The sequence below is a fragment of the Mustela nigripes genome, chromosome 16 (assembly GCF_022355385.1).
Source record: "Mustela nigripes isolate SB6536 chromosome 16, MUSNIG.SB6536, whole genome shotgun sequence".
In the NCBI taxonomy this organism is placed as follows: Eukaryota; Metazoa; Chordata; class Mammalia; order Carnivora; family Mustelidae; genus Mustela; species Mustela nigripes.
In genome coordinates, this window is record NC_081572.1 from 40,961,560 (window position 1) to 40,975,939 (window position 14,380).

Genomic DNA, 14,380 nt, shown 5'->3' on the forward strand with positions numbered 1-14,380 from the left:
GTCTGGGGCCCTGTTTTTAAGAAGTTTTTAAGTTCAGTTTAGGAGATCTGAGGTTCACTCGTAGCAAATACCATCATTTATCCAGTGATATATGTGTCAGTAATCAGGTCAGGTCCATACATTAACTCATTCTTTATAGGAACCCTATGAGATAGGTACTATAATCAACCCATTTTTAATGATGGGGAAAGTCAGACCCTCAGAGGTGAGCTCAATTTGCCCAAGTCACACAGCTAGGTAGAGTGTGAATTTGAACCCAGGGCGTCTGCTCTAGAGCGCACCAAGCCCATGACAAATCAATGTGCCACCCCAGGCCTCTGGACTCGACTGCTGGGTTGGGGTGGCAGAGGGATGGGATACTTATTTTGGTGGGAAAATAGGCTCCTGAAGAAAGTCCTTGCTGTTCTTCTCCAGGTCTGAGCATTCCGGTTGGTGTAGACAATTGAGAGTCCACTGTTCTGTGAACCAGCTGGAGGACGAGTACTTTAGGCCCCTTCCCACTAGATGGCGGCTCCTAAAGCCCACATAGAAATCCTGGAACCTCCACTGTCCCCATCTTCCAAGGGTTCAGCAGCGGCTGCAGAATTGCAGGAAGCGGACCCTCCGGCCCCTGCCCCGCCCCATCCGGGGGTCGTGGGAAGCCCCCAGGCTGGAGGCGGGAGTGCGGTGGGGAGGGGCGGGGAGGGCGGGGACACTAGGCTTCCCCGGGCTCTGGGAGCCCGCGGGGAGGAGCTGGCTGCTGCAGCCACTCCCGGGGCGCAGAGGCGGGGCGGTCTCGCACAGCCGGAGCCCGCAGCGGAGGGGGAAAGTCTGGACCACAGAGTGCGGGGCTCAGGGCTCGGGAAGCGGATCCGGGCCCCGAGGGCGCGGGCCGGGCGGCAGGTGCGCGGCGCGGACTACAAGTCCCAGCATGCTCAGCTCCCCTGACCCGGCCCCCGCGGCCACTTAAAAGCTTCGGGAGCCGCAGCCGTCGGGTCGCCGCGGCTTTCGCTTTGGAGCCGCGGCTCGGTCGGCGTGAGCAGCGTGTTCTGCGGCCGGTCGTCCCAGCGTCCGGGATCCGGCTGCGCCGAGCGGCGCTCCTGGTCCAGCTCTCCCCGCTCGCGGATTCCCTCCCGAGGCGCCCGCGCCCCCCGGGCTCTCCGCCTCGGCCACCCCGCGGCCCCGATGCCGAGGCATGGATAGAGCAGCGCTGCGCGCGGCGGCGATGGGGGAGAAGAAGGAGGGCCGCGGCGGGGGGGACGCGGCGGCAGCGGACGGGGGCCCCGGAGCCGCAGCCAGCCGGGCGCTGCAGCAGTGCGGGCAGCTCCAGAAGCTCATCGACATCTCCATCGGCAGCCTGCGCGGGCTGCGTACCAAGTGCGCGGTGTCCAACGACCTCACCCAGCAGGAGATCCGGACTCTGGAGGTAAGGGGGCCGCGCGCCCGGAAAGTGGCCCCCAGCACCTCCCTCGCTGCCCATGTGCACTCGTTCCCAGATGCATCCTGGAGTCGCCCCTTTGAGGCTTCCTCTCCTTCCTCCACTCGCTGATGCAGCGGCTTGGGGACCCAGGACCAGCTCCTCACCTTGGGCGGGATTTGGAGGGGGAGGGGCGGAGTGGGAACTGGGGTGGAGGCTGGAGGCGCCCGTGGGCGGGGTGGGCTGCCCGCGGGCATCCCGTGCTTCCCCATCTCTGCCCCCACCCCATTTCCATTTTGCGGGGCTGCAGGACTCATTCTCCCACTGAGTCACACCCTGGACTTTTCTCTGTGTGACTGTGACGAGCACCCGTGGGCCGGGGTGACGAGGCGTGGGGGGTCCCCCTAAAGTGTGACCATACGCCCGCCATTCTCTCTCTCTCTCTCTGTCTGTGTCTTCCCCTCACGCCCCAGACTCCGGCTTGTTCCTTTCCTCTCCTCCCAGGATTTTTGTCTGCCGCTTTTCAGCAACGTGTTTGCTGAAACTGCATTTTTACCGTTCAGGCATTTGGTGCTTTCCTTTCGCACAGCCACAGCATTTCACTGCTCGAAATATAATTACCCAGCGACTCCCCCACTCGTCCTCACACACTGGATTTTGCTTTAGGGAGGACTGTGCTGGGGCACGACGCCTTTGGTGGGAAGATGACACTATTTAAGGGGTTTTGGAGGAGCCGGTCTCCGGTGTAAAGAAGAAATCAGATCTGCGGGCCCTCCTCCCTCAAATTATAGCCGGGAAGTGCAGTATTAAAAGGGTTTGGAAGAACCAGTCAGAAGGGTGGTTGGGTTCTCAGAAGGGGTGGGGTGGGCGAGTCTCACCCTCCCCCATACACAATAGAGGGAAACTAGTGCATTCCCAACTAGCTTTTGTCCAGAGACTGGAAGGGCTGCGAAATGCCAGGCACCACTTAATTGCTACCCCATCTTCTTTCCACCTTGCACTGGCACATCTGGCCTTCTGCAGATCTGGGGATGTTTTGTTTTATTAGAACCTTAGTTTCTCACCGCCCCCCCCCCCCCCCCCCAATTGCTGATTGCCTTCGCCAGCTGTCAGAGGGCCAGCCCGTGATTTGAGCACACCAGAAGCCGGAATCCCTGTTTGATCCAAAATGACTTCTCTCCTGCAGTTCTGTTTTCTTAAGAGCTACAAAACCAGGAACATTGGAAGCATCTATCTAATCGGCGCTGGCTAGTCTCCTTTTTGTTCTAGTTGCTATAGCAGTGATGACCAGGGCTTTGCTTAAAAAACAAACCAACCAACAACACCCCCCCCCCCCCCCCAGCTGTCCCTTCTTGCATGCATGCTGCTGTTTCCCAAGTGGCGAGAGAAACTGGTTTCTTGAACACAGCCGAATGTGTTTGCCCAGCAAAGTTCAGTTTTTAAACTGACACAATAGGGGGCCTGTGTGGCTTAGTTGTGGGAGGAGGGATCGTTGTCCGGCAGCATGTGTCTGGTTGGACTGCTGTGTTACTGAGACGAGAGAAAGTTCTCTGTGTGGGCCTCTCTGGGATTGTCCCCATGTCACTCAGAGAAGCTCCTGGTTCACAGAGTGGGATACAGGAGAACCAGTTCCTGTTCATTCTCTGGAAACAGCGCCTTGCCCTCTGGGTACCCTGACTTCCAGAGTCATTTGTTTTGGCAAAGGTATGGCATCAGGACACCCCAAAGCATCCCACTCTTTAGGTCTCTGGGCTATGTTTATTCAGTGGTTTCCCTCCCAAGGGTTTATTGGAGGATGGGCTCTGGTAGCCAGAAACCCATCCAAAGTCCCAAAGGGGAATACCCAGGTCCCTGCTCTTTCCATTGTGATATGGGTTTGGGTCCGTCCCATTCCCTCAAAAGGGAGGATCTGCTTTGTTTTTTGGGATGGGAATTTAGATCTCAGAAACTGGTTCCCTGGGGCTGCCTCCAGCTAGTTTGAATGAATCTCTTCACCCTGGAGGCCTTAGCCTCCTAACCTGAACAGTCAGGCTGGAGTGGATCTTTTCAGGCTCTCGTGGCTCTAAATTTGGTGGTTTCATGAAGGGGCTCAGTTGGGTTGAATCAAACATTTGTTAACATGTCCCCATTTAAAAATAGTTCGAATAGTTCTAATAGATCTACCAAAGTGATAAAATAGGGGAGAAGTGTATTAGTCATAGAGTTCTGCTGATAGGGACAGTGTGGTGGACAGCTTTGGTTTCAGGTCTGGGGACTCACTGTGTGACCTTGGGCAAGTCCCATGACTTCTGAACCTCAAGCTTTCCCATCTGTAAAATGGGGATGAGACGGCAGAAACCTGCAGTGTTGCGAGCCTGTAAGTCCGTGTCTTACTAACAAAAGATTCTGCCTATCACCTTACCCTGGGAGGAGTCCAGTGACATTCATAACCCACGCCTCCTTCAGGTACTTTAACAGAGCTGGCTCTTGTTTCCTGGAGATGGCTGACCCAGGCTGGCAGACAATCCCACCGGTGTATAGTGAGATAGGCAGGGCAATGGCAGTGTCTGCCCTGGCTGTCTTTTCTGTTCTTTGGGCTCCTCTTATCATATGCCAGGCCAGGGCCCCCAGAGACCATGCTTGCAACGTTGGATTCCTGACTTTTAAAGAAAGGGGCTGACCAGAGGGCTTGGCTTATCCGACTTTTCCCAGGATGGAGAAAGGAACCCCAGCCCACTCTGGCCTTTGTTGAGGAAGCATTCGCTGGCAGAAACAGCACGTGGGAGGCGGCTGGAAGTCTTGGACTTGGGCGCACCTGCTGGTGTCCGAGATTTGGCGTAGCTGTCCTGTTTGGGATTCAAAAGAGTGGAAGGAGCCGGGGCTTAATGTTTGCCTCCTACCTGCCAGCCGGTGCTGCTGGGTCCTTCTCAGCCTCCTGATATTTCCTAGAAATCCACTAATCCTCACCACACAGTTGTTTTTCTCTAGGTGGGGAGGAAGGGGAGACAAAATCTGCACTCAGAGTCAGAACCTTTAAACAGTGCCATGAGGCCTCTTCATCATAGCGGAAGGTGGGGCCCTGTCTCCATCAGACCCTCCCAGGGGGTCTGAGAACTCCATGGAGGAGGGGTAGAATGTTCTTGTTCCCAGATGTGCTCACAGCGGGACACCTGGCTGGCCTCCCATCTGGGCCTGGAACCCCCATGCCAGTTCATTCCCTCATGTATTCATCCTTCGTGGGCTAAGTCTCTGCCGGGCTCTACGGAGCTAACAGTGCCTCATGAAGATTCCCATTTAGGGGCATGGTAACTTGGCCCTTTTCTGCCTCCCTGCTAGCACTTTCCAGAAGAGGCCATGGTATACCAAGTCCCCCTACCTTACGCTCTTTTAGAGAAACCCCTCTAATGCAAGTGACTTGGAGAAAGGAGTTCCGGAAGGATCTTGTCCGTGGGCCTGCTGGCAAGGCAACAGTGGGGAGGTATGGTGGATATAGTCTGCCTTGGGGCCCTTCCCTGAGGAATTGCCCAGGAGCCAGGAGGCCCCCCAGGGAAGGGGGGCTGCTACTCAGAAGGTCAGTGGGGCTTGCCTTTCACCCAGCTTGATTATGGGTGACCCAGAGGTCAGAACCCTGCTGTGTGAAGTACCCGAGCTCTCCCCATGGTCCCCCCACCCCACCCCAAACTTCCGGAAAGGAGAGGAGATGCCGTTTGTCCTCACAGATCAGGCCCTTGGGCCTTGCATAAACTTGACACACCTTCAGTTATTACTGGTTTGCCTGCTGAGCTAGGGGCAGCCACCCTGGGAAGAATTCAGTGGTAGGGAGGTTGCTCTCCTGGTCTTTGGGGGACACTTGGAATCCAGTGGGGAGCCAGGCAGGTGAACCATAGTGCCTCCAAGTAACATGGCTTGCTGACTGCTTAGGAATCGGGAATATGACCAAATAGTTGGCCAGGCTAGCCTTCTGTTGTCATGGGACGTATTCGCAGAGTCCTGGTGTCCTAGGTCACGTCCCCTGCAGTACTTCGAGCAAAAGCAGGTTTCCCTTTCCCCTACCAGCTGTTGCTCTGGAGTGGGCCATTTCTCTCCTGCTCCATTGCCAGAGTAGCAGCCTCCTGCTGGAGGGGTGCAGAGATGAGACGCCTTTGGTGTCTCCTTTTGTCTTGGTAGCTTTTCCCCTGGTGGAACTCGCCCCCAGCGTTCTGCAGCAGTGGTCTGGAGAGGGTGCTACCGTTTGCCAAGGCTGGGGAGGGCTGGGTGGTGCTGGAGGAAAGCCTCACCACGTCTGTAGCCCAAGTTCAGGAGGCCAGGAGTGAGCGCTAGGAGGCTGCTGGCTTGCTGCCTGGGGACTATGATGGGAAGGCCTCCTTCCCCTCTGGGCCGGCCCCACATTCTGGGGAGCTGCATTCCCCACCACAAAGATTCTGGCCCTGCCTGCTGGCTGCGGTCTGAAGAGGGACTGCAGAGGGCCTGGTCCTTGGTGGCAATCTCCTCCTCATGGGGAGATGTAGCAACACCTGCGACCATATCTCTCTAAGTTGTGCTTTTTAGAAGGTCTGTGTCTTTTCAGAGGAGATGGATCAGAATCTCCCCTCATATTCAGGGAAAAGAAAGCCATGCGGGTACCTTTGGGGATATGGGAATGCGTCTGCCTGCTCAGTGAGGGTGGACATGGAACAGAAACAGTCTTGATCACCTGTTCTGGGGTCGAGCACTCTTCCAGGCCCTGGGCATATATTGCCGTAGGAGGGTTTCGTTTCATTTGCAAATGAAGACATCGGGGGCATGGACCAGACCTGGATCAGACCTGGGTTACCTTGTCTTCAGAACCCACATTCTGAACCTTGCAACTGCCTCGAGCGGTCATGCTGGCCATTCTGTTCAGAATCATGGCTCCTGAGCCCCAGGACGTGGCCAGTAACACGGGCATTTCCAGGGGCGTTTGCTGGGTGGCTCCGTTCCCAGTGACTGGGTTTATTGGTGGCTGCCGCAGGCTGTGCAGCCTCTGAGCTGGGCTTGGGGCTGCTTCCCTCTAGTTCAAAGACAGGTCTGTGATGCAACGAGCCCTGTGCTGCTGGTGTCACTGAGAAACGAGAAGCTGCCTGGAGATCAGCTTGCTCATAATTTTTTTAATGGATACCTGCGTTATACTTTCTGAGTGATCCCTCGGATGCACAGCATATTCTTTAGCTTTCTCCTTTTTACAGAAATATTTTAGAAATACACATAATGGTCTGTGTTTGGTGTAAAAAAAAAAGAAAATACGGATGAACAAAAGAAAAATAAAAACACCCAGAATGCCGCCTCTCAGATCTGGTTAATTCTTTTTTTTTTTTTTTAAAGATTTTATTTATTTGACACAGAGATCACAAAGTAGGCAGAGAGGCAGGCAGAGAGAGCGGGGGAAGCAGGCTCCCTGCTGAGCAGAGAACCCGATACGGGGCTCAATTCCAGGACCCTGGGACCATGACCTGAGGAAGGCAGAGGCTTTAACCCACTGAGTCACCCAGGTGCCCCAATTTGGTTAATTCTTATTAACATTTTGCTATATATTCTTCCAGTGTTTCTGTCTTCACTTGCATAAAAACATACACGTATGTATTTGTGGAGTATACCATGTGCATTGCTTTATTTTTGTTTTTAAGATTTTATTTATTTATATGACAGAGAGAGACACAGCGAGAGAGGGAACACAAGCAGTGGGGAGTGGGTGAAGGAGAAGCAGGCATCCTGCCTAGCAGGGAGCCTGACTCGGGGCTTGATCCAGGTGCCCCATGTGCATTGCTTTATAATGCAGTATCCTTTCTCAGCATCAGTACATGCAGATACACATCATCTCTCTCGGTGGCTACATGGTGTGGTTATACCATCAATTCATCCAACCATTCCTCCTGGTGTTGGCCGTTCAGGCTGTTTTGAAGTCTTGGTAGTGTAAATCGTGCTGCAGAGAGTCTCTTCCCAGAAGTAGAATTTGCTGCTCAAAGTACAGGAACACATGTAATCCTGATCCTGGTCTTTAAAATCTTTAGGGCATAGGGGACGCCTGGGTGGCTCTGTTGGTTAAGTGTCTGCCTTCGGCTCAGGTCATGATCCCGGGGGTCCTGCGATTGAGGCCTGCATGGAGCTCCCTGCCCAGCAGAGAGTCTGTGTCTCCCTCTGCTCCTGCCCCCTGCTTGTGCATACATGCATTCTCTCCCTCTTTCTCTCTGTCTCTCTCTCTCATGCTCTCCCTCCCTCAAATAAAAATAAATAAAATAAAATCTCTGGGGCACAATATTTTGCCCCTTCCCCCAACATGAATAACAGGATTTATAAAATATCGGCCTTTATGCATTTACCTCTTTTCTCCTTGAATCAGCATCCACACAGGAAGGACTGGGTCCCTGACACTGAGGTACTGGGTTCTGTCGCAGGAATTATGGCTTCTAGTTTTGCTCCCTGGCTGAGGCTATGGGGTACTTGTCATGGACTGTGGATTCTGGTTTTGTGGTTGCCTGCAGCAAAGTTGGGCGGGGACTTAGGCTGGCCAATTAGAAGAGGGAATGTTCCTTGACCCAAGACAGCAAGAGTGGGTGCTGGGTGTCAAGTCTTTCAGTGTCCAGGGACTGGGACTGCTTCCGTGTGGTGAGGTCTTTATCCTCGGGAACTCACGAAAGGCACCTCATTGAACTGGAGCTTCATTTTCCTCACCAACCACAGATATTGATCAGCTAGCTCTTTGGGGTATCTTGGCAAGAGGGTTTCAAAGGATCTTGGGCTTTCTGTCTAGTCCGGCCCCTGCCGTCAGCAGGCGAGGCAGGTGACTGAAGGCCTGAGGGGGGAAGTGACTCCGCAGGAATCTCTGTGAGAGAATTAACCTTGTTAAAGGGTGGAGGAGGGACTGAGCTGGGGATGGGATTCAGACCACAGGGGCCATCTAGACAGAGGGCAGCAGCTGCTTTCTCATCCTCCTATGCTGCCGGGGTCCTCCGCCTCCAGGGGTTTCCTGCAAAAAGCAAGCAATTGGGTTTGTCTTCCCAGCCCCGATCTCAGTATCTTGGGGACCCTGGGCAGTGGAGAGATCCTTGGGGAGCAGCTTTGGGTATCCTGTGGGTGTGCCCTCTTTTGAAAACCAGTCTAGCCAATGGGCTGGCACAGTCAGAAGGGGCTCTCTTTGACCTGACTTTCCTTTCAGGGGCTTCTCATCCTTCCATTGAAAGGTCCCCTGGGACTTGGGTGCATGAACTTTTACTCCTGTAGGGCCTGTGCGGTATTAAATAGGTGCAGATGTTGCATTATCTGCCATGATACATTGTTGTTGGTTTTAATGTCAAGGTGACATTGTAAGTTACTTGCTAACACTTCTGGAAGATACAACCTTTTGATCCAATGCCTTTGTGTCCATCTTGGCCTTCTGCCCTATCCCAGACCCCCGGTAGAGCTACAGAGAGGTACACTGGGGACAGTTGCCGGGATCAGAAATGCTATGTCATTTGTTCCTCGGCATGACTGTTTCTCATCTGCATTGAAAAGGCCTCAGTTCGAGCTGCGGCTGCTTATAAAACCTATATATTTATATGCTTCTCTCATTCTCTGCCATTCTGGCCTTGGTGGGCAGCCGTGTGTTTGAACTGGGCAGATTGCCTTTCAAAATAATGGAGCTAAAGTATCCTGTTTGCTTGCCATTTTTCTTCCCCTTTTCATTTTTCCACCCACAGAATAATTGCAAGAGTGAATTAAGACTTGTGTTTAAAAAAAAAAAAAAAAAAGATTGGGAAAGAAAGCACACTGCAGCCCATGGAAAGACCAGCTATTGTTAGGAAAAGTAGCTTTTTGCACAGAATGCACTACAGACTCCAGTCTGTAACATTGATGAGGGTTCTGCTTTCCTGGTGAGATAAACTGCATATAGAATGGCAGGGCTTTCTTCAGCATGACACCTGGAGGTTTTGAGTCCCTGGTTAGCCAGTTAGTTTGGGTTTGGTTTAGGCATGGATGAGCAGGACCAGCTTATTCATGGGGCATTCAGAGTTTTTGTTGGCTGGGGAAAAAAGTTACAGGCATGTTTATAAAGTTACTTGAGTGTTCTCCGTCATTGGGCATTATCTTGAGAGCCACCCCCCCAACCCCCATTTGGGGCCCCTGAAAGGGCTTAGTGCAGTTTTTCCCATACTGTATCTGTGAAAGAGGCCTTCTTGTGGTGGAGAATGCGCCACATCAGCCCCCTCCCTCCTGGAGATTCCCGAAGATGATTTGTGTTTTAAAGGCTCTGAGAAGTTCTGCAGCAAGTGTTCCCAAACTTATTTATCCAGGGCTCTTTATTCCACTGAACATCATTGGGGAAATAACTTCCTTAAGCCATGAACAGGGAAAGAGGCAAGAAAGTGTCAGCTTAGGTTTATGTTTTTATGTTGCTGGGGTCCCCTTTGAGATTCCAGTTTTTATCATACGGGTTAAGGAGAGGTTGGTGACTCCTGTGTGGGGTTGCCTTTGTCAAGGGAGGTGCTTTCCAAAGGGAGACAGAGTGTGTTGTGGGCGCCATACTAGCACTTAAAGACCTATTTCTCTTAATCCTCTCAACTAGGTGAGCAAAGCAGGTCCAGAGAGATTTGGGTGTCTGGAGTCCTTGCTCCTGCTCTTGCCCCCACATGCCAGATAGCCTGGTGTCAAGGGCACTGCTCACTCAGGGTCTACCAGGAACCTCATGACCTTGCTGGTGGGCAGAAAACTATCCAAGAGAAATGCAGATAACTGTGGGCGTGTTTGAGCCTGGGGCTGCTGAGGGCAGGGGAAGGGCTGGGCTGCAGTCAAGGAATGCTTTTTAAAACAAAAAAGGAAATGCTGGCTCAGAATGGAAAGGAAAGGAAGCAGCTTCCTGTTTCTTGTGCTGGCTTTTTGAAAGGAGGAGCTCTTTCTAGCCCCTTGGCTGATGGAGGCTTGGGTCGGCTGGGGCCCACTCCGGGGCCGCTGGCCATGCTGCCATGCTGCCTCATGCCACTGCCTGAGGTCTAGAACTAGAGGGCTAGTTTCACCCTTGTTCCTTTTCTCCAGATTACTGATCACATGAATGCATGGTTTCTGAAATGACTATCCGTGTTACAGAATGGGGATATCACAACAGCTGACTTTTACTGCAAGCTTACTCCATGCCTGGCCCCACTCTTGGGAGTTTGGGGGTGCTGTTTACGCCCCCCAGCAACCTTGTGAGGAAGATCATATTGTTATCCCCATTTTGCAGAGGAAGAAAGTGAGGTGCAGTGAGGTGAAGTGTTTTGCCTGGAGGCACACAGCTGAGGAGTGACCAAGCTGTGACTTAAACCTGGACAGTCTTACTGACCTGCTTATCCTGTCTGCCTTGCAGTTGCAAATTCCTTTCTCTTCCCCCTGAAAAATCTGAATAATAATTTTTTAAGACTTTGGTGGCCTTTGTCTGGGATCCAGAGGGCAGCCCCAAAGCCTGGGCTGGGTCCTGGTGAGTTTTAGATAAAATGCCTGGGTTTGAGTTCATGTGTTTTGAAAACTCTAATATGGAAGTGTTCAACATGTACAAAAGTAGAGAGAATGATAGGATGAACGCCCACATAGCGATTCCCCCTTTTTCGGTAATAACCAGCTCTAGCCAGTCTTGGGTCATCTGTGGTGTTTGCCGTCTGAGTAAGCCTGGTTTTGGGGAGTGGTGGTGCTGGGTGGTTAGCCTTAAAGAAGCAGAGTGACCTGGTGACGTCTTCTAGTCCAGCCCTCTGCCTCCGAGCAGAGCGGTATGTATCCCAGCAGGTGGGCAGAGTCTATATAAATTTTTTCCTATGACATGACCATCTCCATTTCCTCCGGAAGCTTTCCCTGGCTTCTGGCAGTCCACACGGTGCTGGGAGGCCATGCAGCCAGCTAAGCCAAATCTCCCACCTGCCCTTGACACCTGTTCTCAGACAGTGAAGTCCAGGACCGGCATATTGGCTTCCTTAGCCGCACCGCCCTGCTGTGGGCCACCGGAGCCCACAGTCTCACTGGGGCAGTCCTCATTCCCAGTCCACCCATCTTCCTGGCTCTTCTCCTCTTCTGTCTTTTCTCTTGCTTTATTCACATACCATGAGATGTGTGTGTTTCAGCCCACATTTATTGAGCACCACTGAGTGCAGGCCCCGGAAGGGCCGTGGGTAAGGATGGGCAGACCCAGTTTCCAGGAGCCCCCAACTTTCTTGCCCTTCAGGCTCCCTGTCTCCTGGTTCTGCTCAGTCCTTCCTGATGTCTGGTCTTCCCGATCACCCTCTGACTTCTTTCCTCTGTGTTTTCTTGCCCCCAACAAAGGTAGTTTCCTTTGACATTTTGTTTTCTTTGCCTCTTGCTGTATACTCACAGGCCTTTCTCAGGTACCCTGACACTTTTTGCTAGCTGCTTCTGATCTGGATTGGCCTCCCAAACACAATCATCATCAGAAAAAGAATGGTCTTGAGCACTGAGGAGGACCTTGAGTGGTACAATGAGGACCTCAGGGTAGGCATGAGCTCCGGGGGCAGAAAGTCACGTACATGTCGGGACTCTCTTCCTTGCTTCCTCTATGATTGGGACAAGTTCTTTAGCTTGCTGAACCTCCGTTTCCTTGTTGGTTAAAGGGAAATAGGAATAGGTTTCTTTCGGACTTGTGTGAAGTGTTGCTGGGATACGTACGGAAGGTGTGTTGGATAGTGCCTGGTACTTAGAAGGGATTCAGTACTTTTCTTTTAATTTATTTGACAGAGGGAGCAAGGGGCAGAGGGAGAGGGAGAAGCAGACTCCCCGCAGAGCAGGGATCCCGACTCGATCGAGTGGGACTCGATCCCAGGACCTCGGGATCATGACCTGAGCCAAAGGCAGATGCTTAACTGACTGAGCCATCCAGGGGCCCCTGGACTCAATACTTTTTAAACTCCTCTCAGCACTGTTCTAAAACACTTTCCCATGATTCTCTCTCCTCCTTTCCGTCGTTTTAATTGCTGCATGATATTCCATCCAGCGGACATGCCGTAATTTGCCAAAGCATTTCCCCTATTATTGGACATTTCGGTTGTTTCCAGATTTCTGCTATTATAAACAATGTGACTGTAATCGTCTTTGTACAGGCGCCTCTTTATTTTTGTTCCAGTTCTGAATTCATTTCCTTGGGATAATTCCCAGGAATGGAATTATTGGGTCAAAGAGCATGGGTCTTTTTCATGATGGGAGTTGCTAAACTCTTCTCCATTTTATGCTTTTTGAATGATAGCTCTCGTAAAAATCGTGCTCCTGGGTAAATAGATTGTTTTTTTCTTTTTCTTTTTTTCAATCTTCTTGGCTTCTGTTCTTCTCCCCCACTTTTTCCTTATTTTTAATTTTTGGCCTTGTTAAATCATCCTCCTCCCCTTTCTGTCTTTTATTGAAAACAAAACAAAACAACCCAGGTATAGTTGACAAGTAAGATTGTAAGGTATTTAAGTTGTGGAACGATTTCTTCATCCTGAATTTGCTGTTTATTGCTCTCTTCTGCTGATTCATTCAGTGACTGTTGAGCATCTCCTATGTGCCAGGCACTGTTTTAGGCCCTAAAAGGAAGCAGCAAGAATGGAGCGGTTTCCTTCAGGGCAAAGAAAAAGATCCAAGCCAGCAGACAGGGAAGGGGGCCAGGGAGAAAGGAGCCTGGAAGTCGGTGAGAGTGATAGGGGTGGAGAGAAGGTTACTGCTTTAACTTGGGTGGCCAGAAAAGGCTACCTTCCCAGAGGTGACGTTTTGAGCCGAGGCTTGGCAGATGAGAAAGCAGCAGCCTTGTGAAAACCTGGGTGAAGTATTCCATGGGGAGGGACCAACTTGTGCAAGAGCCCTGAGGCAGAAATGAGCCTAGTGTTTTCAAAGATGGGAAAGGGGGCCCATGTGCCTAGAGAGGTCCATGGGATGTGGTGGCCCATGAGGACCCTGGTTGGCTATGAGTGATGCGTCATGCAGTCAGGGATGTAAGCAAGAGTTTGGGACCATTTCTCTAGAGTTGGGCCATGGTAAAGAGGTCCTGTACTAACTCAGCGGGTGGGTGTCGCCCCCCAGTTACGCGCCAGGGCTGGTTCTGGGATATCAGAGTAAGTAAGTAAGTCGGCTTCACAGATGAGTTTGTAGATGAGTAAACCGCTAGAAGGTGCTGGTGAGGGTGTGAATGAAAGCCGGTTGGGCTGCACAGTGACTCATCTGTACATCCTGAGGTGTGCAGGGACTTGGGAAGTGTTTCTTGATTTGAACCAAGCTGTGCTCTGTGCCATCAGCCTTCATCATGCTCACTGAAACTCCGTTCTCTCCTGTAAGGCCTGGCAGCCACAGCCTGCCGAGTTGTTGGGGGGTGGGGAGGAGCCTGGGCCTCTTGCAGGGGAGGGGCCCTGAGAACTGAGGTTGTCAACTCAGTTGTGGAAGAAGTGGGGCTGCTGATACCAGGTATGAGTATCTAGGTGCCACTTATGGGAAACGAGGCTGAGAAATAGATATGGGAAACCCCCTTCTTGCTGAACAGCTCTGCCCGGCCCTGTCCTGCCCAGACCAGGGACTCTGACTTGTGAGACTTTTTGGGAATATAGACTAGAGGACACTGCTTTTTAAGGTTTTCTTCCCTTAGCGTAGAGCAAAGAGATCCAGGTGGAGGGGGCAGTGACATCAGGTCTGAACAGATGGTCAGAGGGCAGATGCCTCAGGGCAGCCCAGGCTTTGACCCCGTGGCAGTTCTAGGAACTGGGCCTGTGGAAGCTGTTGGCTGCCGTTTTGTTTTAGATGACTCGAAAGCTGTAGGGTGTTCTGATAGCATTGCGTTGGGGGTCAGCGTTAACCAGCCCCTTGGGTTTCTAGTCTATGAGTTTATTGTCAAATGGGAAGGGAAGGCCAGATCTTAGGAATATGGTATCTTGGGCTCCCTGTGTCCTCCTCCCTCCGTGATAGCTAACCAGAGGTAGACTGGCGTGACTTTAACAAATCAGGCTTTTTACAGACGTTCTCTTGGTTAATTCTGCAGTGATGATAACCTTACTAGTCCACTTTGTGACGAGG

The 14,380-nt window shown here is 52.0% G+C and overlaps 1 protein-coding gene across 2 annotated transcripts in view; it reads left to right on the plus strand.

Moving 5' to 3' along the window:
* The first annotated feature begins 1,075 nt into the window (after positions 1–1,075).
* Positions 1,076–14,380, plus strand: part of KSR1 (kinase suppressor of ras 1) — a 148,720-nt gene continuing 135,415 nt past the window's right edge. For both annotated transcript variants that reach the window (XM_059379713.1, XM_059379714.1), the window contains exon 1: positions 1,076–1,405. In XM_059379713.1, the coding sequence (XP_059235696.1) occupies positions 1,175–1,405 (231 nt within the window). In that variant the 5' untranslated portion in view covers positions 1,076–1,174. The remainder of the gene's footprint in view (positions 1,406–14,380) is intronic.